The sequence below is a fragment of the Eschscholzia californica genome, unplaced genomic scaffold (assembly GCF_041429995.1).
Source record: "Eschscholzia californica isolate CP2 unplaced genomic scaffold, dmEscCali1.0.p SCAF_1, whole genome shotgun sequence".
In the NCBI taxonomy this organism is placed as follows: Eukaryota; Viridiplantae; Streptophyta; class Magnoliopsida; order Ranunculales; family Papaveraceae; genus Eschscholzia; species Eschscholzia californica.
The window spans coordinates 11,050,258-11,078,178 of NW_028238198.1; the positions used below are offsets into that span (position 1 = coordinate 11,050,258).

At 34.0% G+C, this 27,921-nt stretch overlaps 3 protein-coding genes across 3 annotated transcripts; 1 reads left to right on the forward strand and 2 right to left on the reverse strand.

The window, feature by feature from the left end:
- Positions 1 to 1,734: 1,734 nt before the first annotated feature.
- LOC147564075 (uncharacterized protein At4g15970-like) lies at positions 1,735 to 3,603 on the reverse strand. The gene is made up of 4 exons (XM_086643052.1): positions 3,264 to 3,603; positions 2,668 to 3,033; positions 2,061 to 2,545; positions 1,735 to 1,948 (listed from the first exon to the last, which is right to left on the reverse strand). Exons 1-4 carry the CDS (start codon positions 3,474 to 3,476, stop codon positions 1,891 to 1,893), a joined length of 1,122 nt encoding a protein of 373 aa, XP_086499178.1. The 5' UTR covers positions 3,477 to 3,603; the 3' UTR covers positions 1,735 to 1,890.
- A 5,461-nt stretch (positions 3,604 to 9,064) lies between these two features.
- On the forward strand, positions 9,065 to 10,379 carry GSTF12 (glutathione S-transferase phi 12). The gene is made up of 3 exons (XM_086643057.1): positions 9,065 to 9,319; positions 9,679 to 9,727; positions 9,831 to 10,379. The coding sequence occupies exons 1-3, from the start codon at positions 9,173 to 9,175 to the stop codon at positions 10,277 to 10,279; spliced, it is 645 nt and encodes a 214-aa protein (XP_086499183.1). The 5' UTR covers positions 9,065 to 9,172; the 3' UTR covers positions 10,280 to 10,379.
- Positions 10,380 to 12,991: 2,612 nt separating this feature from the next.
- On the reverse strand, positions 12,992 to 16,117 carry LOC147564077 (uncharacterized). The gene is made up of 6 exons (XM_086643161.1): positions 15,581 to 16,117; positions 15,408 to 15,484; positions 15,270 to 15,306; positions 14,455 to 14,632; positions 13,956 to 14,298; positions 12,992 to 13,367 (listed from the first exon to the last, which is right to left on the reverse strand). The coding sequence occupies exons 1-6, from the start codon at positions 15,705 to 15,707 to the stop codon at positions 13,053 to 13,055; spliced, it is 1,077 nt and encodes a 358-aa protein (XP_086499287.1). The 5' UTR covers positions 15,708 to 16,117; the 3' UTR covers positions 12,992 to 13,052.
- Positions 16,118 to 27,921: the final 11,804 nt, after the last annotated feature.

Genomic DNA, 27,921 nt, shown 5'->3' on the forward strand with positions numbered 1-27,921 from the left:
TCACTTCAATTATAGACCAAAGACTTAAAAAAATTGATTCAGTTAGCAGTCCAGAGAGATGGCTTGTCCTGATTGTGTTTTAAGTCGATTTGGGTGAAGCAATATAGTTAGACAATTCAGAATACTTGGGTTCATTTGAGTCAGTCGATTCCAGATAGATAAGTCAAATTAGACATTTCCACACAGACAAGTCAAATTTAGAGAAGAAAAGACGAGCATAAGTCGATAACCCAAGTCTTTTTGTCATTTAAGGATATTCCAATATTCCATATAATGGTATCTTCATCTAGACCTACTTTGTCGACTGAAATGAACCTAAAATCAGATTGAGTTGAACAAAAAGATAAACATTCAAAAATCAGAGCAGTCAGATCCAAGTTCATATACATGATTGAACGAAATCGCTCACGGAAAGCTCTCTGAATGCTCAAATGAATAATAAAAGAACGAACAAGGCATCAGAGAATAGGAGTTCCTTGATTCAACTGAAAAGAGATCACCACACAACAGATCCATTCAGCAAGTGTCTGACTGCTTAAATATACTACAATATTATATGTAACAGACATTATGTATTTGTCTGTGAAATCGTAAAAGAAAGGAAATCGTTCCTTTTTATATATTAAAGGAGAATCTCTATCAGTAATCTCCGTGCTTGAGGGAAGATGCTTTATTTACCAGCATCACCGAAGGGTAGCCCAGAGACAATCCACCGCTAGGGGCAGCATGGACTTTAGTCGAAGGACGATTCTGTACCATCAGGAGGAATCAAACAAAAGAACGGTTTAGAAGAAATAACGTAATTTCCGAGATGAAAAAATGCAAGGGAAGTATGTTGACGTGAAACGAGAACCAAAATCAAGACCAATCAACTACCCTGAGTAAACCTGCCACTGTTGGTACCAAAAGTTTCATTTCCGATATTCATTCAAGGAGAGAAAAATAGGAACTATGTTTGCTAACTTTATAGTTTTATTTTTCTCTCTGCTGAAATCCATTATTGTAGACACATTAAGGCAAAGATATATGTTTATTTGAAGTCTAACAACTGTTCGAAACAGATACTAACGAAAATAGGAAGAACTTAAACAAGATAAGAAACATAAGTGAGGAAGTTGCCGGTGTTCTGACCATCTGCCCTGTGGTAATTTTTTGCAGGGTTTCCATGGATACCCGCCGGAATCTGCTTAGTGACATCCACTTGCTGCGGAGTAGGAGAAGACCTCTTTGGAGGTTCATTATCCGCAGGCTGAGAATCCGGAGCGGATGCCTTTGGAGCTTCGTCGCCTCCACCACTACTAACTCCACGGCCCATTCTTTCTTATCTCTTTTTTTTCTAGTGGATTACTTTTATCTCAACAAAAATCATTTATAAAACTATTCTTTTCAAGCTTCTAATTTTTCCTTCACAAATGAGTTATTCCAATTTATTTAAATTGAAAAAAAATTGATCGCTAGTAAGATCATTCCAATGAAAAAACTTTTAAAAGTAAGAGGACATAAGATTGAGATTTTCTTTCAAAAATTTGTTCAAACAAAATTCAAATTGGATCTATGTGACCATTTGGTGGTAGTTAAATAAAAGTATTCCAAAAATACATTCACTTTAATATCATGACTTTTAAGTAATTCAGTTATGGGCTTATGGGCTATGGCATAGATAAATTCAACTACTAGTATTTATCATTGAAGGCCTTGACTTACTTTGAGGCATCCAAAATATTCTACGAGTCGTAAAAACTTCAGCCAATTAGATTTGACTTAAGGACAACCTATTACATATTAATTGAGTTGTTGTTTGTTGATCCATTCTATAACATAAAGTCATGCATAGAAAAATGAAGATTATTGCGTACATAACCGAATTGACAAATGAAATTTTTTACATTATCAATCCTTTGCTTCTAGGATTTTCTTGGGTCGGTAATGATGATCAAAAGCTCCAAGACTGCAAGTAACAATGAAATATAATGAACGACAAATATTATATTAAGATACAAAATACATACATAGATTGTTAATTTTGCCTAATTATATATAAAAAAGAATTTATGAATTACCTGCAATTTTGGGGCACTCTCCAAGTTGAGTTCCATGAGGTCTTAAGAGATGGGGACAAAGCCATGAAATCTCTCCAATCATCAAGCATAATCTTGAGATCATGAATCTTGGCATCTAAACCAAAACAACAATTTGCATGCATAGTACAAACTTCATTGAAGTTTTTACTTGGCTCACAAAATCCACCAAAGTAGAGTGTGTCTAAAAATCTAATTTTCAATCCAATTTTTTGAATGAACGGATCATGTTTAATTAGCATAAGCACAGCCTGGTCATGTTTATTACGATACGTTTCTCTTGAAGAATACCAAAACTTGTAAAATTGTATGGATCGTTCATTTGATCTAACATAAACAAATCCTCCGTTAGGCATATTGTTTAAACTGTAAGAATTGTTTAATGCATAATTATCACTTGAAATCTGGAAATCTGTGTCTTCAAAGAAGCGTTGAAATGGATCACGAAACCACATTATATCTGCATCCTGAACGACAAATTAAAAACCAAAAATTATATAAAATTTGATAGAACTGTCTGTGCTGCCGAACACAGGTTATACCCTCGTTATACTATAAAAGTTAAGAGTAAGAATTAGAGTTTAATTACCGTGAAAAGAAAGTTATATCCCAACTCAAGAACAGTTCGAAGAAAATCGATTCTTTTCCACATCATTTTCAAATAATCACGACTCATAAAATAAGCCTCCACTGAGAAATCAACTCCTTCAGCAGTAAGTGCATAACAATGAGAATGTACCTCCAAGCAACGTTTATATGCCTTATCATCCAAAGCTATTACCACTAAATTCTTCAATAACTTCTCTGTTTTATCTCCTATTTTAAAACTTTCTAAAAATAAATCAAATATTGAATTTGGAGTTGCCCATGCCTCGTTTAGTGTTGTTAATATTACTGTTTTATCTTTCGTCGATGCCGATTTTAACACTCTCTCTAGTTTTCCTTCTTCGCTATCCTACACAAACATTAAAAGTTCGAAAAATTCAACGAGAAATATTAAAATAATCTAAATAAGTAAAAAATTGTGAATTTTTCTTATCACAAATTCGCCAATTCAGTCCACTAGTTAGATAGATTCATGAGTCAATCAACTTTGTTAGATTACTTAGCATTTTTTTATATTGCTTGCAAATTAATCTCATAGTGCACCAACTTGATTAAATGGATAAAATAGTAAAAGCTCACCGGAGATGTGTCGATCATGCTTTTAGAAGAACGGCCGAAAAGTTGTAGTGGGAAAGCAGCGTTGTAGAGGACGAGAGTAGGCAGTGCGATCATTGCGAATAAAAGAGTGAAGACCATAATCCGGCGGACGACGTTACTAGAGCCGTGGAGAACATCGGAGTTTTTACCAACCAAAGTCATCGTCATCGATGTTTTTCGTTGTATCATTGTCATTGTTATGTTATGGATGATTCTTTGTCCAAAGAAAGAACCTGACAAGTAACAACTTTATCTTAGCTAGACCAAAGTAAAACACTAGAGATGAAGAGATTCTCAAGGAAAATGTCTAGTGATCAGATTAACTTGAACTTGGTTAGGCTAGGTTTATATATAAAAGATGCAGAGAAAGAGATTTAATGGTTTAGTAAACTCATGATGGTTGCTTGGCTTGCACCCACACCCACTGCCTTTTTGACTTGGAATGTAATAAGTCAATGGGTCACTTATTCATTGTGTGTTAGGCCTTTGGCCGAACTCTCCCATTAGTCAATTTTACTTGAGAAGAAAAATCTTAACAAAAATAATAATAAACCAACAAAAATAGATTGCTACTTTTTTGGAACGGTAAACTAAGAGAGGCCTAGACTTTTAAATTTACCCCAAAATCTATGTTTTATGTATTTACACTTTCCATGAGAATGGAACCTAGTACCTAATTGCTTATTTCAACAAAAAAAAAAAATAGTACCTAATTGCTTTATTTTTTGAGTGGGTTTTTTTCTTATGAGTGAAAAACCCAAAAATCTAGACCCTAATAAGAAAAAAACCCACTCAAAAATAATAATGTCAAAAAAACCCATTTTTTTAACATTTTTCAAAATGTTCACAATATATGTAATTATGTTGTTAACAAGACAACATATTTTTTTCATAATTCCATTTTTACCCTTATATGTTGACAACATATATCATTGTGTTGTTATAAAATGTTGACAATATCTATAATAATGTCCCGACTTATTATAAAATGTTGGCGTCATATATAATTATGTTCTTAACAACATATATAATGTATTAGTCAAAATATTATTTGTTCGTTAACGGATTTGTTAAATACAAAGGATAATATGCATAACATTTTAATTTTTGTAAAGGACAAATAAAAAATGCTTTAGTCTTTATATTTATGTCGAAAGCAAAACAGAAAATGCGAAAACCATTTATTTTTTCACAAGACAAATCGAAAAATGTTGTAGCCAAAATGTTTGTGTTTGTTTGTCTATGTAAAATGCAAAAGAAAAAAATGCGAAATATTTTGGCAAAACAATGTCTAAGCAAAAACGAATTTGTTCAAAAATTTACAAATTGTTGAGACAAACTAAGATTTGTTCAGAAATTTACAAAATTGTCGAGAGCAAACCAAGAATTGTTCAGAAATGTTCAGAACGCTGATTTGGGCGGAAAATTTCATTTTGGAGGGTAAAATTGTATTTTTACCTACTGGATTTTTTCCTCATTATTATTTAGTATTGGGCCTGATTCTCTTTAACTTCCCCATTTTGGGCCTTATAATTACCGGCCACATGGGTACACTATAAGCTCACCGGAGATGTGTCCATATATTTTTAGCATTTTTACCCATATGATCTATCATCTATATAACAAAATTTCAGGGGTTATTTTCCTAATAGCCCCTAACTTTGTGACCAGCTTCCTGCCTAGCTCCTAATTTTATCAAAAATTCTCAGATGACCCCTTTTTTCAGTTACCGTTAGAAACCGTTAACCAGTCATCAACTCTCTCCTACATCTCTTCCTTTCTCTCTACCACCTCATCTTCTCGCCACCTCATCGTCTTCTCCAGTGAAGGTCGTCGGCCGGTCAATTTTCCGGTCGGCGACCTTCAAACATTAAAAAATATATTTTTTTCTCTCTCCTCTCTCTCTCTAAAAAAATTTTTTTGAGGTGAGGTTTTTTTTTTAAAAAAAAAAATTTTTTAGAGAGAGAGAGAAGAGAGAGAAAAAAATTATGTTTGAAGGTCGTCGAAGAAGACGATGAGGTGGCGAGAAGATGAGGTGGTAGAGAGAGAGAGGAAGAGATGTAGGAGAGAGAAAAGATGACTGGTTAACGGTGTTATAACGGTAACTGAAAAAAGGAGCCTCTGGGAATTTTCGATAAAGTTAGGGAATAGGCAGGAAGCTGGTCACAAAGTTAGGGACTATTAAGGAAATAACCCTTTATTTTATTTAATTATGATCCGTATTAATTATTGTTTTAATACTTTAGTCCATGTAATTTTGTCCCCTTATTGAGTATAAGTCAACTAAGTGAAGCATAGTTGAGGGTCCAAAATAGCTGTCCATGTAAGATATTTGATTGTCCATATATTGACCATTCTATTTTTAATCAATTTGTACGTGACCTAGCTAACGACATAAAATGTAATCAAATTTGATTTACAAAAACTAAAAATTATTTTGATATTGAAAGATTAAAGTGTTAACTTTTTTTCGTCTCCATTTTTCATTTATTTCTTTTTCCATTTTGTTTATTATTAATTGTCATTGGTGTATTTTACATCGAAAACAAGCCATAAGCTCGTTGTTTGTGCTGGCAGCCTGGCATTTGACACATGATTCAGGTGACTATACGTTTTCCGGTTGAGTAGATACAACTCAAAAAATAAATTTTAGTTTATATTTAAAGCTATGAGCTACCTTAATATATAGGTATAGGATATAATATTATATATGCTTTACATAATATAATAATAGTCAGGAAAGAAGTCATCAACATGTTGTAAATTTTCTAAATTAGATATATATATATATATATATATATATATATATATATATATATATATATGTGTGTAAGATTGAATACATTTGAAAGCAAAGTGGTTTAAACAATGAAGCTCAACATTGCAAACTTCAACATATGATTTGATCCTATCTTGGAAGAGTATAAGATGGGCCAGGTTATATGTTAGATATTACTTGAGTTTTGGTTGGAAATAAAAGAACTTCTTTAAGCCAATTCCTATTATAAAAAATGATCCAATAAATTTTTTTTAGGCTTTAAATCCCTTGTGCCGGTCAGCTGAGGTTTCGTTAGGTTTGTGCACAAATCGCACTTTTTACGGTTGAGTCGCCCCGGTTTGAATAGGTCTATAGAAGTTTACGCAAATTTACACTGGGGACTCAACCTTAAAGAAAGTATTGAACAAGGGCCCAAATCTAAAAATTATTGACCTAGAGACCAAACTGAAGAAGTATGGGCAATTCTTTTTTAAAGAAGAGCTGGTCTTGGGTCTAATTCACCATTTTTGGTTTGCTGGACCCTTATACCATCTTAAATAACTAGTTAATATTTGAGATCTTGGTCCGAAAGATAAACAAAGTCAGCAATTTGGATTCTAATCAACTCAACTTAACCACTAATCAATTCACTCAATTGGGTATTCCTCCAATTGAGAGACGTGAATATGATTACAGAATAATTACTTAGATACACTAGTTTAGCAATTTGACTTTGATATATCTCTATATCATGGAAGATCACATGTATTAGAATACTTTGAACTAGAGTTACCAGTCTTAATTACTCTAGAGAGATACGTGGAATAATTAACATTTTCATATTACCAGTGGTTTTTGTGTACCTTGGAATAAGAGATGGGATTTATACACATGCGCTAGGATAAGTTCGAATACCCAAAGTCCGTATTCATACTGAGTGTATTATTACAACAATTGTACGAGAATCTTTTGTGTAGACAATGTTTTTCTAGTTCATTTTTGTTTTATGTTTAGGTTGTGTTTGATATCAGGGAAACAATTTCATGAAAATAAAAGAGTTTCATGGAAAGTCTTCCACGGAATTTAATTTGCGGAAATAAGAGTTCTTTCATTTAGTAGTCATTTATTATTCCGTAGAATTACGAACTCGGTTATTTAGTTGACAACTAACTTCTACGAGTATAATATTAAATTAGGAATATTTATTTACTCTTTATGTAGTCAAAATGACATTTTTACTTTTATGTTACCAAAATTACATTTTCTTCCTTATGTTGTAAATTATAATTTTACCCTTATATTTTCAAAATATATTTTTACCCCTATGTTGTAAAATTATTTAACCTTGCGTCACTTTACTAATTTAAGAGTAAGAATGTCAAGTTGTGAATAAAACAAGATAAAAATGTAAATTTGACAACATATAGATAAAAAAAGAGATTTTACTAATATAAAAGGGTAAAATTGTCATTTCAATATAAAAGTGTAGACGTGTCATTTTACAAGATAAAGGTAAGAATGTCATTCAAACCACATAAGGGTAAAAATGTCATTTTGATATTATACGGGGTAAAAATCTCATTTGGACAATATAAAGTTAAATATGTCAATTTGATATTATAAAAGAATGAAAATGTAATTTTGACTATATAAGACCAAAATGTCATTTTGACAACTTTGTACTAATGTTATTTGGTAAGAAGGGTAAAAATGTCATTTGCCCAATGTATAAGTAAAAGTTTATTTTGCTAAATTTTATGGGTAAAAATGTCATTTAGAACATATATGAAGATAAATATTAGGTTTCAAGTATCCGAATATATTAATATATTTTTATTTTGGTTTTCGACTTTCTGCTGAAACTAATTCCTAGGGTGGAGCAAGGAATTAAAAGTGGACTATTTGATGGAAATAGATTCCCCAGGGAATTAAAACCACAAAATTATACTTTGTATTAATTGCTGGAAATACCTAATTCCATGGAAATTCTTTTATTTCCATGGAAATAGGAGATATAAAAATTTACAGTTTTCTTGTAAAATTATTTTAATACAAGTCCAACATGTGGCTATCGTTTTGGAGAAACGAGAAAAATTGTAAGTACAAAATTTTGAATAAAATTCTTGCGGTTTTTATTTTCCCCCGCCCCCACCAATCTTCTCGGTCCACTCCAGAAAAGGACGTCAGCATTTATCGTCAACCTTTAATGTCTTCAAATCCTTCCTCTCCAACGAACACCACCATAATTTCTCTTCTCTTTCGTTTCCCTCCATCTCGTCCTTCCTTTCTCTCCCTTTCCTCCTCTCTGTCTCTCCTCCTTTGTCGCTCTCTATCAATATCAGCAGAAGGTAGGGTGTCCTTCACCGGATCCCCATATTGGTTTGGGGGATTAATCTCCTAACCAAGTTTCTATCTAGTCCATGGAAACACTAGCAAGATTGGGGTTTTCGCGAAGAGGACCTTCCCCTTTGTCAGAATAGATAGAGAGAATGAGGAGGAGAGAGAAGAGAAAGATAAGCGGTGGTGAGAGGAAAAGAGGAAGAAGAAATGAGGAGAAAGAGGAGAGAAATAGTGGTGGTGGTGGTGGTGGTGGTGGTAGGAGGTGGTAACTAGAAACGGGTAGTCGGAGGTGGTGGCCGAAAATAGGTGGTCGGGGATGAGAATAAGAATAAGAAGTTTTGTTGCTCCAGAAAATTTGACAAGAACTAAAATTTATCGTTCAAATTTTGTACTCCCAAAAATTTGACAAAATCCACCGTTTCTCTTTTAGAATTTCCCTTAAAAATTTTCACCACAATCATTTCTTAAAGCATATGTCACCACTATCAATTCTTAACTACCAAACAAGTGGATAGCCAGCAACCAGTAGCTTGAATGATAAATATAACCCATCCCCCATATGAAATAAAGAGCTCTGAGCCCCCATTCAAACTAGTACAACTTGTTGGTCAAAGGAACAGAACAAGCCAAGGGTCATACGCCAACCCCCAGCCAGTATTGTACATAAAACCCAAAAGACCCCTTCACTATAAAATGTCTTGGATAAGCTTCAAAAAAAAAAACCATTCCCTCTTGTTTTTCTCTGTTGAATTGGTGATATAACTAGTGAGACTTAAACAAGAATTAGGCAACAATGGCGGTGAAAGTTTTTGGTGCCGCTAACGCTGTTTGTCCGCAGAGAGTGATGGTTTGCTTGTTTGAAAAAGATGTCGACTTTGAACTCATTCATGTAGATTTGCCTACCGGTGAGCATAAAAAACATGAGTTCCTCAATCGACAAGTAAGATTTGATCTTGCCTCCATTTAATGTTATTTCTTTCTTTTCCACCTTCAAATCCTAAATTTCCACATATACTGTGAAGGGCACATTCGTCTTTTGCTACCTTTATCATTGTTCCTTCGAAAGTGAATAGACATCATGTGAGCAACGGCACTAACGATTTATCAATTTTTGCTATGACCAGTCCGAACGTACAATTGTATGCCTTGGTGGTGAAACACTTATAACTTTATAGATTGGTTTAGTCAAGTGGTGTGAGTGGTACTAAGCGATAATTCTTTTATACATGCCTCGTTTGCCAATTCTGTATATCTGAACTTCTTTTGCATAATTTTTCCACAATCTTCTTCTGCTTGTAGCCATTTGGGCAAGTTCCTGCTATAGAGGATGGCGATTTCAGGCTCTTCGGTATGATCGACCTTTAAAAATTAGAAGAGCTAAAATCAATTCTAGGTTTAAGTTTGCATTTAATATTTGCCCAAATGACATACTAATGGTATATTTTCTATAGAATCTAGGGCGATCATACGGTACTATGCAACAAAATATGCGGACCAAGGTTCGAATCTTATAGGTAACACATTGGAGGAGCGAGCATTGGTGGATCAATGGCTTGAAGTTGAAGCACACAATTACAATGACTTGGTCTTTACTATCGTATTTCAACTCGTAATTTTGCCCCGAATGGGTCAACCCGGTGATGCATCCTTAGCTCGAACATCTGAGGAAAAGCTTGAGAAGGTGTTCGATATATACGAAGATCGACTATCGAAGAGCAAGTATCTTGCTGGAGAGTCATTCACACTTGCTGATCTGAGCCATATTCCTAGTATTCGATACCTAGTGAATGAAGCTGGGAAGAGTCATCTTGTGCAAGAAAGGAAGCATTTGAATGCTTGGTGGGAAGACATCTCTAATCGGCCTTCTTGGAAAAAAGTCATGAAACTTATGGGAAACTAAATATAATATCAACCGTGCACAAGGAACATGTATCATTAATTGGTTGTAGTTGTATTTGAGTCTTGAGACTTCTTGAAATAAAAGATTGGATTTGGGTTTATTGAATTTTTGTAACCAAAGTACAAATAGAGTGTTAGGGGTACGACTTAAAGAGATGGATTGACTTTTTTTTAAGAGATGGATTGACTTTTATAGAGATGTGCCTTTAGTTTTGTAGGGGCGTCTATAGAATTTTCCTTGTCTTTGGGAGTTTTTAAGGGTACCAATAACCATTGCGTGTCTGTAAGAAAACAGACATCTATAGGGGACCCTAAACTAAAATGTCTGTAAGGAAAAGAAGGATAGATTATAGGGAGACACTACAATTACTTAGAGGATTACTTAGAGATGACATAATGACTCATATTTCACTAAAAGACTGGGGCTTTCCGAAGTTTGACTACGAAGTGGACCGATTTTTTTATCGAGATGAAGAAACATGTCATCTTCTAAGTAAGAAATTCTAAATAACTTGAAATTTATATAAAAGAAGGGAAGATCAAAATAATGCAAGAAATACAACCTTCTACGAATTGCACAACTTGAAAACATAAGGGACGAGAAATTCTAAGAAAAATCATAAACTGGAAGTTGAAACAGAGACGCAAAACCCCGTCGAATTTGATTAAACAGGGTGGAGGTTTCATTTACTGAACTGGACCATCATAGTTGACCCAGTTCAATCCGTTGTGTCCCATTCTTTGTCCGACTCGCATTTGAAGGGGTGTGATGTCATGCCCAAAAATTTCTGCCACACGAAATAGCACGGTTAGAATTCGAGAGGTGGAAAGGAAAATTCTAGAGGTGGAACGGTTCTAAACATTCTAGAAGACCATGGAGAACTCGAGAGGAGACTGAAAGATTATGGAAGCTTCATGAAGACTTTAGAGTATTGGAGAATGTTCCTGAAACGGGTCAGAAAATCCCTTTGTAAATATCTTATGCATGACCACAGTCAAATAAGGGTGAGAGTCTTTGGACGAGCGACTTAAAGCGACTTAAAATGCGCACAATTATAGTTTGCTTTATAGTTCTCGTTCGCTTAATGAGGAAGTTTTTGTGTTCGGTTGTCAAGAGATGATTTTGGTTGCCTTAGTCTGATAATATAATTTGGTCAATCCGTGGTAAAGACAGACTTGTACAAGACAACCCAAGTCTGAGTGCAAGCGTCACACATGAAGATGGTGGCGAGTCATACTTTTGCACGTCATGGTAGTTCCCCAAATGTAATGGATTTTAGCGTCTCGTATTAGAAATACAATTAACCCTTTCTTTTCTATTTCAGTACTTTGATATAAAATTTGTGCAGTTTGGAGAATAAATTTGTCGCCAATAAAGGTTCATTCATAACTAGCAAGTGAGACCTTATAAATGTATATGTTCTTGCTATAATCTCCGTATAATCAAATATATCAAAACACGCACCATTCTCCTATATATAGATGTAGACTAAAAGCCTAACCACGTGTTTCTCTAGCGTGAAAAAAATCTTATCGTAGGTGCTCAATTCGTTGCTTATTTCCAACCAAAAAATTGTACCAAAATTATTACTTCATTGAAAACTTTGAATTGAAACGGTTTCTTGCCTCATCTCAAGTGTAGTCTTTTGATTTTACGATATTTTCATACACAAGCAAATATTCAATATTCCTTATTCTCTTAGGCGTGCAAAGAAATTTATGGATTCTAGGAAGATGGTTCTTCTATTGAGACAAATATCATGATATATTTATGTACAAACAAGAGAACAAAATAAACCAATACTCATAATATTCATGCTGACCTTAATATATTCTTGTACCTTCAAAAAAAGAATTGATTCTCTCTCAAAATTCCTTCCCCCTTTTACATCACAAATATGCCTTTATATGATGATGTATTTGAACCCCAAAAAGTCATTTTTCTTTCATCATATTGATTCCGTTAGTAAACACAAAGTCTCTCATACTATGATATAAACATTTAAATTTAGATTTTTTTTCATGTAAAAAGTGACCTCCCATAATTTAATAGCATGCAAAACATGCAATAAACAAGAGAGATAAAGTGAGTAATAATAAAAGAGAGGTCCACCACTCTTTCGTGTAATGGTTGGACACCCCTCTGAAGACCATGAGGTCGTGGAATCGAGTCTCGGTGGAAGCAGTTGCCATCAAGATTTATCCTATGTAATTTAGGCAGGGGTGGCCCGTGACCAAAGCCACCAAAGGAGTCGCTTTGGACCCCAAATAATCAAGGGCCTCATATTTCATATTTCGCATATAAGTTTCGAAAAAGTAATTACATTTTAAACCAGTTTCAAACATAATTTAAGGTGTAGGTTGGTGGTAAAGAGTTTAGATCTTGAATAAAAGGTCAAGGGGTTCGACTCTTACACTTTGCATTGTTTAAATTTTATTTAATTTTTTCTAATATATATTGTATGGGCCCCAGTTTTTAATTTCGCTTTGGGCCCCCAATATACTAGGGCCGGCCCTGAATTTATTTAGGCTATGAATAATGTAATAATTTGTCGGGCTTTAGGCCTCTTCGTTGTCGGGCTTTAGGCCTTTTTCATTCTCAGTTTAAATTAGGCGGTTATCGTGCCCATTACATCTCCATGATGCATCTATGCCTTGTAACGACTAACGTAGACCGTAGTCTAATTCTCAAAAAAAATAATAAACAGAGAGATGAGAAAAATTAGTAATATTTAAGTAGATAAATAAGAGATTTACAAAGGGTTCTAATATATTTAAACACCACAAAGAGATATAGAGAGATCTAAATTTATATCTTTTTGTTGCATTGAGGAAGAAGAGCCTGCAGAATAGTCTCTAAAATTCAATCTTGAATTAGTCGAAAAAACGTCACTAATCTCACTAGTTGATGATGCATTACTCCTTTGAGTCGATGGAAGCAATGAAAGTGATAGTGACAATTCACAACCAACTCTTTTTTCGTGTTCTTCGTTCTTGGGTCGTGTCATGCTAGAAAATGCTTGGCTTTCAATAAACCCGAACTTCCGCTTTCTTGCAGATGCAAGTAGTTGTTCCTTTCCTTGCATTAACTATAAATACATGAAAAATAAAATCCAAACTAATCACATAAACGAAAAATAACAAATAAACTTGTAAGAGACAAAAATACTTTCTACAATAAAAATGTTGCTAGTATAATGATACAACTAGTAGCTTAACTTAGATTATATTTAGGATTAGGTATACAAAATGTATAAATACATTCTCCAATGCGTACGTATATAGACTTATGAGGCAGTATTAATTTGTACCGATGATTTCTATAACTCTTAACAATCTCGAAGAGATCAACAACCCTAAACTCGAAATCCTAAATAAATAACATGATTTGTGATGGGTTTGCTTGAGAGTGACACAAACTAGGTCAACAAAATATTCTTGACAAGAAAATGTCATATATATCTACATGATTTCTGTGCCTGTATGGTCTATTTTCTCTATCAAAAATAGAGTGGTAAAGTGTCATTTCACCCAACTATATCCCATGACTATAAAAAAACAAAGAATAAAAATGGACATATCAAAAAGTGATTCAAGAGAATTACCAAAACAAGAACAAATCACAAAATGTAGACAGAAAGTTAGAGAGAATAAAAGGTGGGGGTACATTATAGTACCTTGTTGAACTCAGATTCTTCAGGGTATCTTAATGCATTGAGCTTAACAAGATCATCTGGCACATGATAAGGAGAAGAAGAAGAAGAGAAAAGTGTGGTGTTTGTATTTGTATGGGGAAACTCATTCTCTGCCACTAATGGTCTCAATAAACCATTATTCTCTTTTATTCTTCTACTACCTTTTGTTTGATCATCAACCAAATAGTGATTTTGTTGTTCATAATTATCACAATAGTATATTGAAGAAACTGCATTATTTGTCTCACATAATCTTCTCCTCTGATCATCACTGAATTCTTGCTGACATTTTTCTGATTTGGATGAACTTGTTTCCATCATTGCTCTTTTGTTTTATTGTTTAAGAGACAAACACAAAACCAAACAGACCCCCCATATCAATAAAATAAAAGGATCAAAGAGTAGAATTTAAAAAAAAAAAAAATACTATTCATGAAAGTTAATAGTATATATGATATGGTAAATTTATAAATATAAGTACCTTTTTGGTTGGAGATGGTCATTGTAAATCAAAGAGTGGTGATGGTTGGAGTCTTGATTAATGGGTTTTGATATTGATGAAGATGCAAAAAAATCCATATCATTATGATCATTTTCTTCATCAATACACCCATCATGATCATCAAATGAGTTATCTCTAAGTTGGGATTGATGAAAATCTGCAAAGAGTATAATAAAAAAAAAAAGTTGGGATTAGCACTAATTAATTATTCTTCTATTATGGTTTAGATAATAATAGTAATAAAATGAGCCTATAGTTAACTACTATTTGACAAGTTTTGATGTGAGGGTAGTTCAAAGGGATCAAGAAAGAGAATTTAAAATCATATAGAGAGAGAGAGAGAGAGGGGAAGATGGGTTTTTGTTTGATGAGTGATTCAAATTAGGAGTACTAGCTAGTTTTAGAAGTGTTTGAAAGAGATATGGGTTTTCTTTTTATCTCAACAATTAAGGAAATGAAAACAGCTTTATTACCTACTAACACTTGTGAAGAAAGTAAGAAATAAAGGGAAGAGAGAAAAAAAAAAAAAAAAAGCAAATGAGATGATGACAATTGATAACTTAAAGACAAGGGACACACTATAGATAGTTGAAACATTTTCTTTAAAAGTAAGGATTTTACTAACAGTAGAAACAATAAGAAAAGATTTGAGTTTACAAACTTGACTTATAAAATAACCTTTAATGGAAACCCTAGAATGAAGTAGTGGCTTTAATATGAGAGAGAGAGAAACAAAGAAAGTAATTAATAGTTGAAGAAGATCAAAATCTCTTGTATGAAAAGTCATCTCATACCTGGACTAGTCAAGTCATTCTTCATACTTCTATACATCTGATAGTAAAAGTAAAGAAAACCCAAATCAGAAAACTCATGAAATAGTTAGTTTGATTTAGAAGATGAAGATGAAGATGAACAAAAATATACTAGTATACCTGAAGATGGCTTTTGACATGAGAAATAGTTAACCCTCTAACATCCATTAACTGGAGAACAAGCTTAGGAGTAGCCTCTACATAAAACAACCACCATATATAATATATGCTCATTCCCTTCATCATGATATTGTCATCAACAGAGAGAGAGAGAGAAGAGAAAAACTACTTACTGTCTTGACCACCAAGTCTTTCAATGGCATGAACAAAACAATGATGAAGATCAGGAGTCCATCTCAAACGAGGAACTTTTGACCTAACATATTGTCTTACTGCTCCATTCCTTCCACAACTACCCATTTTCTTCTATAATCTTTTTTATCTAATTCCTTTCAACCCAAAGAGAAGAAATGATCAAAAAGAAAGAAAAAAAAAACTCTCACAGATAGAAATGAAGAGGATGATAGTTAGGGAGAAAGAGAGGTAAATAAATAAATGGGGTCCTTGGGTTTCGTCTAGTAACTTATTTAAAGAAGATAGAAGAAGCAAGCAAAAAGAGAAAAAACAAAAAGTGTAGAGAGAGAGAGAAAACGATCAAATCACGAGAAAAGGAAGGGACGAAGGAAGGAGGGACTGTAAATTCCTTTGGAGGGACTGACGATCTGCTGTTGTTTCCCTGCAAAGAAAGAAAATTCTCATCACGAGCTTCTGATCTTCTCTCTTTTCTCTTCTCCTAATTATATTTATTATTTATTTATAAGCTTTGACCCTCTTCCTCCTTTCCCCCTACCAGTTTTTCTTCTCATACCCAAAATTACTTTATTACCCCTCTTTCTCTCTCTCTCTCTCTTTCTCTCTCTCTCTTTCTCTCTCTCTCTCTCTCGGTTGCTGCCTTGCTGGTATAGGGAAGCCTAAGTGGTGGTGTTTGTGACATCATTTGTATGAGGACATCTCTACTTTTTATAAGTGAATGATGTTGCTTAGTCAAATATCATTATCAAGCTTTGACCAGTCAAAGAAGTCAATTGATTAACATAAACGGCTGGATTTCTAGATAAACATCGATGAAACTTTGTATAAATCAAGAGAGAGGTGGAACGAAAAGTACTCTACTACGTGCACCTAAGCTCAATCAAGACTTAAAGGCTAGTAGAAGTGTGGATCCGAGTCAAGCTCTACAACCTGATCCCAAACATGGGGGTCTGCAGAAGTATGATTGACACCTTAAACTCCTCCTTGTTTGAGAGAAATGTTGGTTACATTGGAAGTTAGCTAACTCCAGATATTCGCTTGTCTTGTCGTAAGATAGGATTATATCCGCTACGATGGAAAATATTATAATACCAACCCTACCACATGACGCCATTTAAGCCAGTGATTCAATCTGCAACATTGAATCGACTAGATATAATGTCATCTTTGCACGTACGGTGGAACACTAACTCGATATTCAAAGACGAATCACAGGAAGTCACTTTCCGTCATCATCTGATGTTATTTTACACGTAAGTGCATAAAATTTTTAACAATTTAATGACCTTACCTTCTCAATACTATTGAGTTTACCCCTTGAAGTAAATTTTGAAGAAAAAGATTACAATTACTAAGAACCACATTAGAAGTAGCGGTAATCACGAATTTACAATAATAATGACGGTGGTAATACAGACCCTATGCCGATGGTGAAGACGTAGACGAGAGGGTGCTTCCTCTAAGAGAACGAAATAAAGGGGTAATAGTGAGATTTTCCTTCACCATTTGTTAAAAGGGACATAACTTCTTAAGATTAGAATTGAGTTAATTCCTATATGACCCCCTACTTTGTAACCAGCTTCCTTTATGGCCCCCTTTTTTTCGTAAATTCAAATATGACCCCCTTTTTTTTCGTAAATTCAAATATGGCCCCCTATTTTCAAGTAAATGTCATTACTACCCTTCTTAATTTTAAATTTAAAACATTTAAAAAAAGTTATTTCCACCTCACCCCTCTCTCTCTCTCCACCTCATCTCTCTCTCCAACTCGCCCCTCTCTCTCTTTCCAACTCACCTCTCTCTCTTTCCAACTCACCTCTCTCTCTCTCTCCAACTCACTCCTCTCTCTCTCCAACTCACTCCTCTCTCTCTCCAACTCACTCCTCTCTCTCTCCAACTCACCTTCATCTTCTCCGATTAAAGTCGCCGGCCGGAAAATTTTCCGGTCGGCGACCTCCAAAAAAAAAAAAAATTTCCTCTCATCTCTCTCTCTAAAAACTTCGGCGAAGTCTGTTCACGGCTCCGGCGAAGGAAAACCCCCTTCGCCGGAGTTTTAGAGAGAGAGAGAGATGAGAGGAAAATTATTATTTTATTTTTTTTTAGGTTGCCGGCCGAAAAATTTTCCGGCCGGCGACTTTAATCGGAGAAGATGAAAGTGAGTTGGAGAGAGAGAGAGAAAAGTGAGTTGGAAAGAGAGAGAGGGGTGAGTTGTAGAGAGAGATGAGGTGGAGAGAGAGAGGGGTGAGGTGGAAATAACTTTTTTTAAATGTTTTAAATTTAGAATGAAGAAGGGAGTAATGTCATTTACTTGAAAATAGGGGGCCATATTTGAATTTACGAAAAAATAGGGCCATAAAGGAAGCTGGTCACAAAGTAGGGGGCCATATAGGAATTAACTCATTAGAATTTGGTAAGTGGCCGAATACATACCAAGGTGTCCCTTTATATATAGGTGACCTCTCTCTATTAGTTTCTCTTTCTCTATAATCTCTCTATCTACTTTTTTTTTTAGTTTCTCTCTCTCTTCTCAAATAAGAACAACGTCGTCATGATCACAAAACGTTTGTTATTTGAAATAGGCTACTCATTTGTACTTCAAAATATAATTTTATACGCATGCATAGACAGTAGAGAGAAGCAGTCTGCACTGTCGGCCAGCTTCATCCCTAGTCGTTTCACAGTCTTTCTTTCTAGTTTTCTCCTCTTTGATAATTTTATAATTAGTTTGTACTATTATTCTAATTCTAATTAATTAACCTTGGATCTCACCCTAGCTTGTTATAATACAACTTTTTTGTCATTTTGACGTGAGACATTAAACTTCCATTGTTTACTCGTTTTATTCTCTCTACTTTCTCACTCTCCTCAAAAAAGAATAAATGCATTCATTATTTGCCTACTAAGATAAATCTATATTTTAATGTTGTCTTAATAAAATTGTCACTTACTAAACATAATAGTTAGGTCATTTCTAGTCACCTAATGACTTTAAATTTGATGTCTACAAACTTAACATAGTATATTCACATTTTTATAGGTTTAAAGTCCACCAATGCTCACATCACTTAACAGAAAGGCAGTTACAAAATATCACACATAAATAAATTAGGACCGACTTAAACATTTAGAAGGTCCAAAGCAGAGTTAAAATTTGGACCCCTTCGGTCCCTATTTGGTGCAAGGTAGGAAATTAAATGAAATTCTCAATATTGCGTAAAAGAGAATTAGAACTCTTGATCTCTTGTGCAAAATTTTATCTCATAATCATTGATCTACATCTAACATTATGTTATGAATTTTATTTAAAATATTATTATTATTATTTTGAGAAAAACATGTGATATTCAAAATATAAGACCCTTGTAGAATTATGTCCAGGTCTAAACCAATAGTTTTGGTGACTTCGAGCCTTCGAGTCCGGTGCACCTTTAAAGAGAAGTGTTCAAAGAGTCGTGATGCTATGCTCCACCAATATCCCGGCCAAAATCTTGTCTGGATACATGGTCGGGGATAGCATCATTAATGGTGTTTTAATGGGTGCTAAGAAGGCAGTCAAAATATTACAGAGAAATACATAGAAGACGATAAACGACTCAAATCCACTGACAAGCAATTCACAGGTTTACCTATGTACTAATAACATGTGGGTACGATCATTTCAACTTTGCACATTAAGTTAATGAGTACGTGTTATCGAAGTCAAACAAATTTTACTTGGTCGTGTGCACAAGTACTCGTGTGTGTATTGTGGCAGTGTGCAACTATGGGTCACATGATTCTTTAGAAAAATACATTGTCGGTGTACAAGTGTATTTTTCTTTTTTTCTCAAATCCAATTGACAACGAGTGAAAATGATTAAACGTTGTATTTTTATTTTTTTTACTAAATCGAACATCACGGGCGACTATTTTGACAAATTGAAATAGTTGATATATGGAGACATGTAAATTTTTTAAAGCCGCTTATATGCCATTGCGAGCAGCAATTTAAAAAAAACAGTAATCAACTGAATTAAACAAAAACACACAAATGCAAGTTTAAACTAGTCATAACTTTTTTTTCGATGAGAAAAACTAGTCGTAACTTAAGTAGTCGGTCTTTGAACAAAAAATAACCCCGAGCAATTAAAATAAAATAATAATAATAACTAGTAAAATCCAAAATAACACTGTCAGCTTTTTCCACGGGTCATGAAAACCTAGACTCTTTCTCCTTACTGCCTGTGCAGGCACCAAACCTAACATAATAGTTGAGTCATTAAAGAGACTGAAAAGAGTAATTAAAATGTGAAGAAATATATTCATAATTAAATCTATAATAATTAAAAAGAGTTCTAACACTCTTTCCCTCTCTCTAAAATCTTCCAAATAATTTGAATAGGTCAAATTCTTATTCTTCTTCTTGTTAATTAGGGTTATTTCTAAATGACCCCCAGTTTTGTGACCAGCTTCCTGCCTCGCTCCTTACTTTAGTAATAATTTTTGTTTGGCCCCCTTTTCCCGTTATCTTTAACATTCCGTTACTCTCTCTCCTCCATCTCATTTTCTCTCTATGCACATCATTTGAGCACGCCACATCATCGTCTTCACCGGCAAGTCGCCGGCCGACCAAATTTCCGGTCGGCGAACTTCAATTTTTTTTCTTTTTTTTTCTCTCTCTAATTTTTTTTTCATTCCTCTCTCTAGATTTGTTCTAGAGAGAGATAGAGAAGAGAGAGAAAAAAAAAGTTTGAAGGTCGCCGGTCGGAAATTTGGTCGGTCGGCGACCACTGTCGGTGAAGACGATGATGTGGCGTGTTGAAATGATGTAGCGGAGAGAGAAAATGAGATGGAGGAGAGAAAGTAACGGAAAGTTAAAGATAACAGAAAAAAGGGTTATACGAGAATTATTACTAAAGTAGGAGGCCAGGCAGGAAGCTAGTCACAAAGTTAAGGACCATTTGTATTAAATATATAAGAGAAAAAGTAATAATCCTTACTGAAATTCTTCATCTTTCTTGTCAAAAAGGTCAACGATTAGATGAATAAATTGACCAGCAACAAGATAAGAAACTCACAAACCTAGCTATGTAGGAGTATATAATTTCAGACCTATAAGTAAGTTTATGGGCTGTAATTATGCTTTCAATATATACCCACTCCATCAAGAAATCAATTTCGTATATAATAAAGACGGTGCCGACTTTTGAAAAGAAAACCCTAATTTAAATTTGAATTGTCTTTCTTGGCGTAGCTAGCTACTATAGCTTTTCAGACATTATTTTCTTATTACTTGTGAGTTTCTCTCTCTAGAATGAAGTTGTATGTAGAGAGAGAGAGATGAGTCAGAATGGGGAGTCTGAACATGCTCTAAAATATCACTGAAACGTCTATCTGTCTCCCCTGTGGAAATGTACTGGTCAATAAAATCATCACCTCATGCAGACGTTTCAGAATTCTTTCTCTCTCTCTCTCCTCTCTTTTACTTGAGATATGATGTGTTTCTTCTTGTAAGTTAGAAAATTATCCCTTTGGTTAAAGAACAGGTCCCCCTTTAATTAATTCACCTTTTTGTACTGGTTTCAATTTGAAAAGGACTCTGTTTTAATTTATTTTAGAGTTAATTCCTATATGGCCCCCTACTTTGTGACCAGCTTCCTTTATGGCCTCCTTTTTTTCGTAAATTCAAATATAGCCCCCTATTTTCATGGAAATGTCCTAACTACCCTTCCTTAAAATCTTTTTTCAAAATAAAATCAAAGAAACAAACATAATTCCACCTCACTTCCCTCTCCACCACTTATCTCTCTCCACCTCACCTCTCTTCCCAAATCATCTTTCTCTCTCTATTTGAATTTACGAAAAAAGGGGGCCATAAAGGAAGCTGGTCACAAAGTAGGGGGCCATATAGGAATTAACTCTTTATTTTATTTTGTTGAAGAGACTCTGTTATACTTCAAGAAAACAAAATGGTTAATTCAGATATTTGATATTTGTTATACTTCGTATTTTGGTTCATAATACAAGTTCTCATAAGTTATATTATTTTTTGCAAGGTTACAAATCATTGCAAAGTTGTCGAAAGGGTGTTGTAAAGTTGTCGCAAAGTATTGCAAATTAAAAGCGTAACGAATAAGTTGAAGACTAAAAAGTTGGACTGATTCTTTTACACCAAAACAAAAAATTTGTAAGAAAATTAGACCAAATTTCCCTTTTGAAAATCCAGAGAACTCTTCAGTGCAAATTGAGGCAAAAAACATTAATATAAATTTACAACCATGAAAAGAACAAGTACTCATGAGAACTTGTATTATGTATTTACATATGTGATTTCTAAAAGAATATGTGTTCCCTACTAAACCTTAACATTAATTATTTTTATTTTTTGATAATAACGAGCTAGTGTTTTACTTCCTCTTCACCTATTAAGATGAAAAAATCTAGTCTTGTCCAACAAAAAAGTTTAGTCTGTATACCGTAGTTATATATTTCTCCGACATGCATGATTGGTGGCACATTTAAACTTGAAATTCCAATCAACATGTTTTATATAAATGGTAGATAGATAAATGTTTAAATAAATAGAGATACAACTATCTCAAGCAAATGTCACTTATAATCCAAATTGTAAAAAACAAAATCCCCTTCTCCATCCTTTTATCTTTACTAAGGGTAATTAGGAGAATGTAGAAAATATGTTCACTTTCTTTGGAAGGATCATCCTTTTCAACTTGGCCTTCATTGACACAAGTCAGACTTTATTTATGGGTGGATTTATTTTTACATCTAACTTACACTCATAAAGTAAAACAACTGGCCATTTTGGCTATGACCAAGTAGAGGTGGTGAAAAGAACCAGGCAGGCTCCTTGACATTGTAGCAAAAGCTAGGGATTTATTCTGCCATAGGTCCAAATTTTGTACTAGGGGAAACCAGGGAGCATTCATGAGGGGTAAATTTGTCAAATGCCAGAGAGGAAGAAAGTCATAATCAAGTTTCTTTGACTAGGAGGGAAAGAAGACAACAAATTTATTCTTGTTTTTGCAGTAAGTAGAAACAGAGCCACAGATAAACTGCAGCAATAAGACAACTTCAAATGACCATATTACCCCTCTTCTCATCTCATTAACTTTTTTATTTTGACTTTATTACAGTTTACTCAAGAGTTGGGACCAAATTTTGTTTCGTCTCATAGTGTGATCTCTTTTCAGAGTTTTCACCACAAGGGAACCAAAACAAAAGTTTCATAAATGTGGTTAAATTTTACAAGAAAAAAAACAGTTGTTATAAGGTTTTTCTAGAGAAAATTGGTTAATACTAAAATCGTTTTTTAGACCATAAAAGAGCCCAAAAAGGTCTACTCCAACTTATTTGTAACAACCATAAATACAAAAATAAAGTGAAAGGTATTATGGGTGTGGGTCATAACTTAATTATAAACAAGACTTGCAACAACTACGTAAATGACATTTTCAAGAAAATTTTATGTTAACATGTGTTGTAAAATCGTCTCAACAACTTTCTATGCCCATAAATCTTCAAAAAAAGCATCCGTATTACAAAACATTTAGGTACTCTTGTCTTAAAAATGAATAAAATAAACATTTGTTCATTAAGAGTATCTTTCTCTAAAAGTAACATTACTTAAAAAATAAAAACTTCAACGTTCTTCAAATACATAAATCTTTTGCAGAAACCTTAGTATTACAAGACATTTAGATAGTTTTGTCTAAAAAATTAATAAAAATAAACTTTGGTTCATTAAGAGTATCTATCTTTAAAGGTAACATCGCTTGAAAAATAAAAACTTCAGCGTCTTTCAAAATTCAAATATGTGGTTGATCTTCACATTTCCTCTTCTAACCGTCTAGTTTGATATACTGATTGGTTATGATTAGTATCAGTACCGTAACTTATTTAAACTAAGTCAGGATATTAAATTATTGTGTCGTTTTTATGATAGATATATTGTTTTCAACTCACACCTTCTCATGAGAGGTTAGGAAGAACCTCAACTAGTTAAAAAAGAAAAGAAATTCAATATATATTCATCTTCAATGTTACTCGAAATACACTTATTTTATTTAAAATATGCATCTAATCGATATATATGATGCGTTTTAACTCCATACTATCTGAATTGGTTGTGTATAGCTTGTGTTTCAAAAGAGAAAACAAATTTATTGTAATATACACCACATGGTAGTTTATCTAGTATTTGGATCTTTGATCTAGTAGAAATATATGTATGGGTAGGTATGTGTGTGGTTGATACATCTAAAAATGTCATCAAATATACCCTTATGATGTTGTTCTAGTTCTTTGTCTATGCCAACCCTTCTTTACCCAACCGGATCCACGCCAACAAGTGTCATGATTCGTTGGTCAAAGGTCTAGTGATCGACTCGTCGACCACAATAAGTAATTTCTACCGTTGCATTACCCTCATATTGACCATCAGAAAATCCAACGGTCCTAGATGAAAGAAGAAATGATCAAAGTAACACGTGGCAATACGTGAAAGAGGAGCGAGCAGCTTGTATTAGTAGATATAATTAAGAGCAAAGACGGCGCCGTGTCAGAAGAAATAAAGAGGAAGTTAAAGAAGGGACGTTACAAAGTAAACCCTTTTCCCTCTTTTTGCCTCCCAATTCCAAACCAAAAACCCTAATCTACAAGTAATAATCAAATTCCCCTATCCTATCCTATTCTATTAACACTAGAGAGAGAAAGTGTTTGTTAGAGAGAGAGAATGCCACGTAAACACGCAAGTAGTAAATACTACATACTAGAACAAGACTAGTATAAGTAATAATAGGGGTAAAATGGGGAATATGAGAAAATGGAACAAAAAGAATATTTATAAGTTAAGGTCCTTTATTAGGGAGATAAGACAATAAATGAGAAAGTAGGAAGGGGGTAAAAGAAAAGAAATCAGAAAAAGGCAGGGAGGGCAGGCAGAGGGGGTAGAAGGGAATGATGGAAAATTCCTGACAAAAGAAAGAATGATGATGAATGTATTTTTTTATATTTCCCAAAATACCCTTAGTTTTGTTTGTTACTATTATTATTATTATTATTATGGATTGAGAGGAGGAGGAGAGCATCGAGGACGCCGGTTTCATTGGCGTGTGTAGCAGGAAGAGAAGCAGGAGGAGTAGTGAATGAATGAATACCTAGAAAAGTGTGCAATTTATTTATATTTACATCTTTGGGGGGTTGGGTATCTAGAAGATTTTCCATTATATCTAGCATTCATTTCATCTTTTTTTGTCTCTTTCCACAAAGAATCCAGAGTAAGTACTCACAACCGTCGGGTCGGGTCGGATCGATTTACCCCGTTAGCCAACAATGCGTGTTTCGAAATAGTCATCGCCAACTGTCCGGGATGCAAACCAGGCGGTGCGTGGCAGTCTAAGTAGTTGGCCGCACTCGCTAGCCAAAACACAACCCTGAATCTTCCAATCTGCATCTCATTTAGTTTTTATCTTCTTTAAGTACTTTGCCCCAGTGTTCATAATGGGTTGGGGCGGAGCCGTATAAAAATTCACCGTAGAATAATCCGACCCGTTTGGGGATGGTTTGTGGTGCTCAAAAGGGGTTGGCAAGCTTTTGTATCTTGATACAATTTACTAGAGCATGAATGTCAACATATGGTTGTGAACCTCATGATGTGTGTCATCAAGGTTTAGCCACACCAACCCTTTTGGGACCATACTAGCTGAGTATGTGGCACCATTGACACACTATATATGGTTGCTAGACGTTTCATGTCCCATGAGACGATCTATTGTGAACCACTAAACAAACTATAGAACTATATTAGGTTTAAGTGTATGCAGAATATTAAGGTGTCGGTGAGATTAGACATTACAAAATAAATTTACACTTATCTTGATATTGTTATGATTTCTCAACTACCTATTTAGGTGTAATGTGAAAACAATCCGTGTAGGAAAAAAAATATGCTAAATCATACTTCTAAATGACTTGAGTTCCCCATTAGAAAGACTAGGTTCCTTGTAGGACGGGGAAGATCCCTCTTGACTAACGCCTTCGAGGAGAAGAAAATAAATTTAAATCACAACATAAGTCAGATAAAATTACAGGAGAGAGTGATAACCATGTGTTTGAAGAGTAGAGAAGGTGAACCGTATTTATACAATTTTGAACTGATTTAGAAGTCTAACCGAATCACTAAAATTAAGGGGAAAGTGGATGTGCAATCGCGAGTGAGAAGATGCCTGAGATATAGTTATTTTAGGGAGATTGTTACCGAATATTCAAGATAATTAATTCTTTACACTAATACCCTTATTTCTTAAGACAAATTACATTAAAGAGGATTTTATATCAGTCGTTCGATCTAATCAAAGGTAAATCTCGTAGAGAAAATGAACGGTCAGACTTATCCCCTGGATAACCAATTGAATTGTTTTAATATAATAGGTAAGAAATCATTTTCAACCAAGTCAAACATTAGATCACGTAAATTGACATTATACATGACTAGAAGCCATACTTTTGTCATTAGCTAGGTATCTAATTCAGTTTTTCTAGATGGTTAGAAAACACATTTGTTTGGAACATACGTAATTGTTTTTCAATTCAGCGCTCCAACTGCGTGTATAATCAAATATCATAAGACTATATCTACATTAGCAATGAGATAAGAGTCTATCATTGAAGTTAGGTAGGACAAGAAGGGAAGGGGCTCAGAAAAATGAGGGGTAATTAGGAGCCTTTTGTCTCCATAATTCTCTTGGGAGTCCTTGATAAGTTGGCAAGAGATGCATGGCTAATTGGTGGTCACCTAACTCACAGATAGAAAAAGTGTTTAAGAGAGTAAGTGTTCAAGAATTTTATACCTTCTCCATGTAATTCTTTTGACTATGGGGAATAACTATAGAGAGAAAGAAAGTCATGCATGATTTGTATAATTAATTCATAAGTTAGTAAAATAATATCCTTTTCACATTGTGGGTCATTGACTATATGGAATTTAGAAAAATCTAGGGATCTATAATTGATGTCTACCTCATATGCCAACTTCTATATAATATATTATGTGGGAAGAATTGATTTGAGATAGAGAAAGAGATACCCAGAGAGAAAGATGGAATGATGTGGAAGAATGAGAACGGAAAGGTCATACATTAAATATTTAATTTAGGGTTTTGATTTTGTAACATTTGTAAGGAATTAAGAGAGTCAAAGATCCGTATTATCATCATATGCATATCATTACTTATATTATAAGGAGACAAATTTTTATTATTATATTAATACAAAATACAAATAGCATGAGACACATGCATTATGATCTTGTCCCAAAGAAATTTGTTAATTACCAAGAATCTTTGAAAACTTTTATGCTTTTTATGTGTTTTTTTATTGGTTTGTCTATCTTTAGCACTCATTCTCTCCACAAAATTTTTTTTTTTTGAATAATTTGATTAAATTAATATGAAGGCCGAAACAGGAATACAAATAGAAAACGCACTCGGCAGAGAGGCCAAGGGCAAGAGAGGACAAAAACAAAAACAAGAAAACCCTAAAACATAAGCGAAAACAAGCGCAAAAAGGTCACAACAACAAACAACCCCGCACCCAAAACAGATATCAGAACTTTAGAGCGACTTAACAAAAGCATCCCACGCCTCAACTATGCAATTAAATGAAAATCCTTTAGCCCACTTATATGATCTACTCCAGTGGTAAATAACACATTTAGCCGCGAAGAAGATGTATTCTGGTGATCGGGGTTTATCTCTGAAAATTCCATCGTTCCTAGCATTCCAAATCGCCCATATGATTACTTTAGGGATAATGTTGAGGATAGCCTTCTTGTGTTCTCTACAAAAATTTAGAAGGTTGTTTAGTATGTATTAGTAATTTTTTTTAATTGCAGATCTTAAATTTGGAGTACTTTCTTTTTTCATTTAATGAATCAATAAATTTATTTGTATTTCTTTCTCATCGTTTGAGAACAATAAAATAGAATGATATTGGCCCATGTTTGTTAATGTTATAGCCAAAGGATTTATGATATCAAGAGGAGTGTTACTGTTTTGTCACTCCATTCCATATTAAACGAACAATGAAATTCAGTGAGAAAATCTTAGATAATCTTTTTAATATATCTTTCCAGTGGAAGTACACGCTTGTTTGGAAGACTCACGGATACGCGTTTTTTACAGAAATAACCTACGATCAATTATCAGATTATAGAAAGCTTTATTGGACAACTAGCTAAGATTTGTTTTCCTCTATGTAATAGTGTAATTACGTCATGGAAAGTGATTGATATCATAATTTTCAATTTAACAACAGGAAGTTACAT

What these genes read in the sequence shown, in the direction of transcription:
- GSTF12 (XM_086643057.1), top strand. Translation starts at nt 9,173, where the DNA reads ATGGCGGTGAAAGTTTTTGGTGCCGCTAACGCTGTTTGTCCGCAGAGA. An exon ending in ATGAGTTCCTCAATCGACAA is followed by an intron (nt 9,320 to 9,678) that starts GTAAGATTTGAT and finishes TTCTGCTTGTAG; the next exon opens with CCATTTGGGCAAGTTCCTGC. An exon ending in TGGCGATTTCAGGCTCTTCG is followed by an intron (nt 9,728 to 9,830) that starts GTATGATCGACC and finishes TATTTTCTATAG; the next exon opens with AATCTAGGGCGATCATACGG.
- LOC147564075 (XM_086643052.1), bottom strand. Translation starts at nt 3,476, where the DNA reads ATGACAATGATACAACGAAAAACATCGATGACGATGACTTTGGTTGGT. An exon ending in GATATAACTTTCTTTTCACG is followed by an intron (nt 2,546 to 2,667) that starts GTAATTAAACTC and finishes TTTGTCGTTCAG; the next exon opens with GATGCAGATATAATGTGGTT. An exon ending in AGAGTGCCCCAAAATTGCAG is followed by an intron (nt 1,949 to 2,060) that starts GTAATTCATAAA and finishes TGTTACTTGCAG; the next exon opens with TCTTGGAGCTTTTGATCATC.
- LOC147564077 (XM_086643161.1), bottom strand. Translation starts at nt 15,707, where the DNA reads ATGGGTAGTTGTGGAAGGAATGGAGCAGTAAGACAATATGTTAGGTCA. An exon ending in GAATGACTTGACTAGTCCAG is followed by an intron (nt 14,633 to 15,269) that starts GTATGAGATGAC and finishes TACTCTTTGCAG; the next exon opens with ATTTTCATCAATCCCAACTT. An exon ending in AAGAATCTGAGTTCAACAAG is followed by an intron (nt 13,368 to 13,955) that starts GTACTATAATGT and finishes ATGTATTTATAG; the next exon opens with TTAATGCAAGGAAAGGAACA.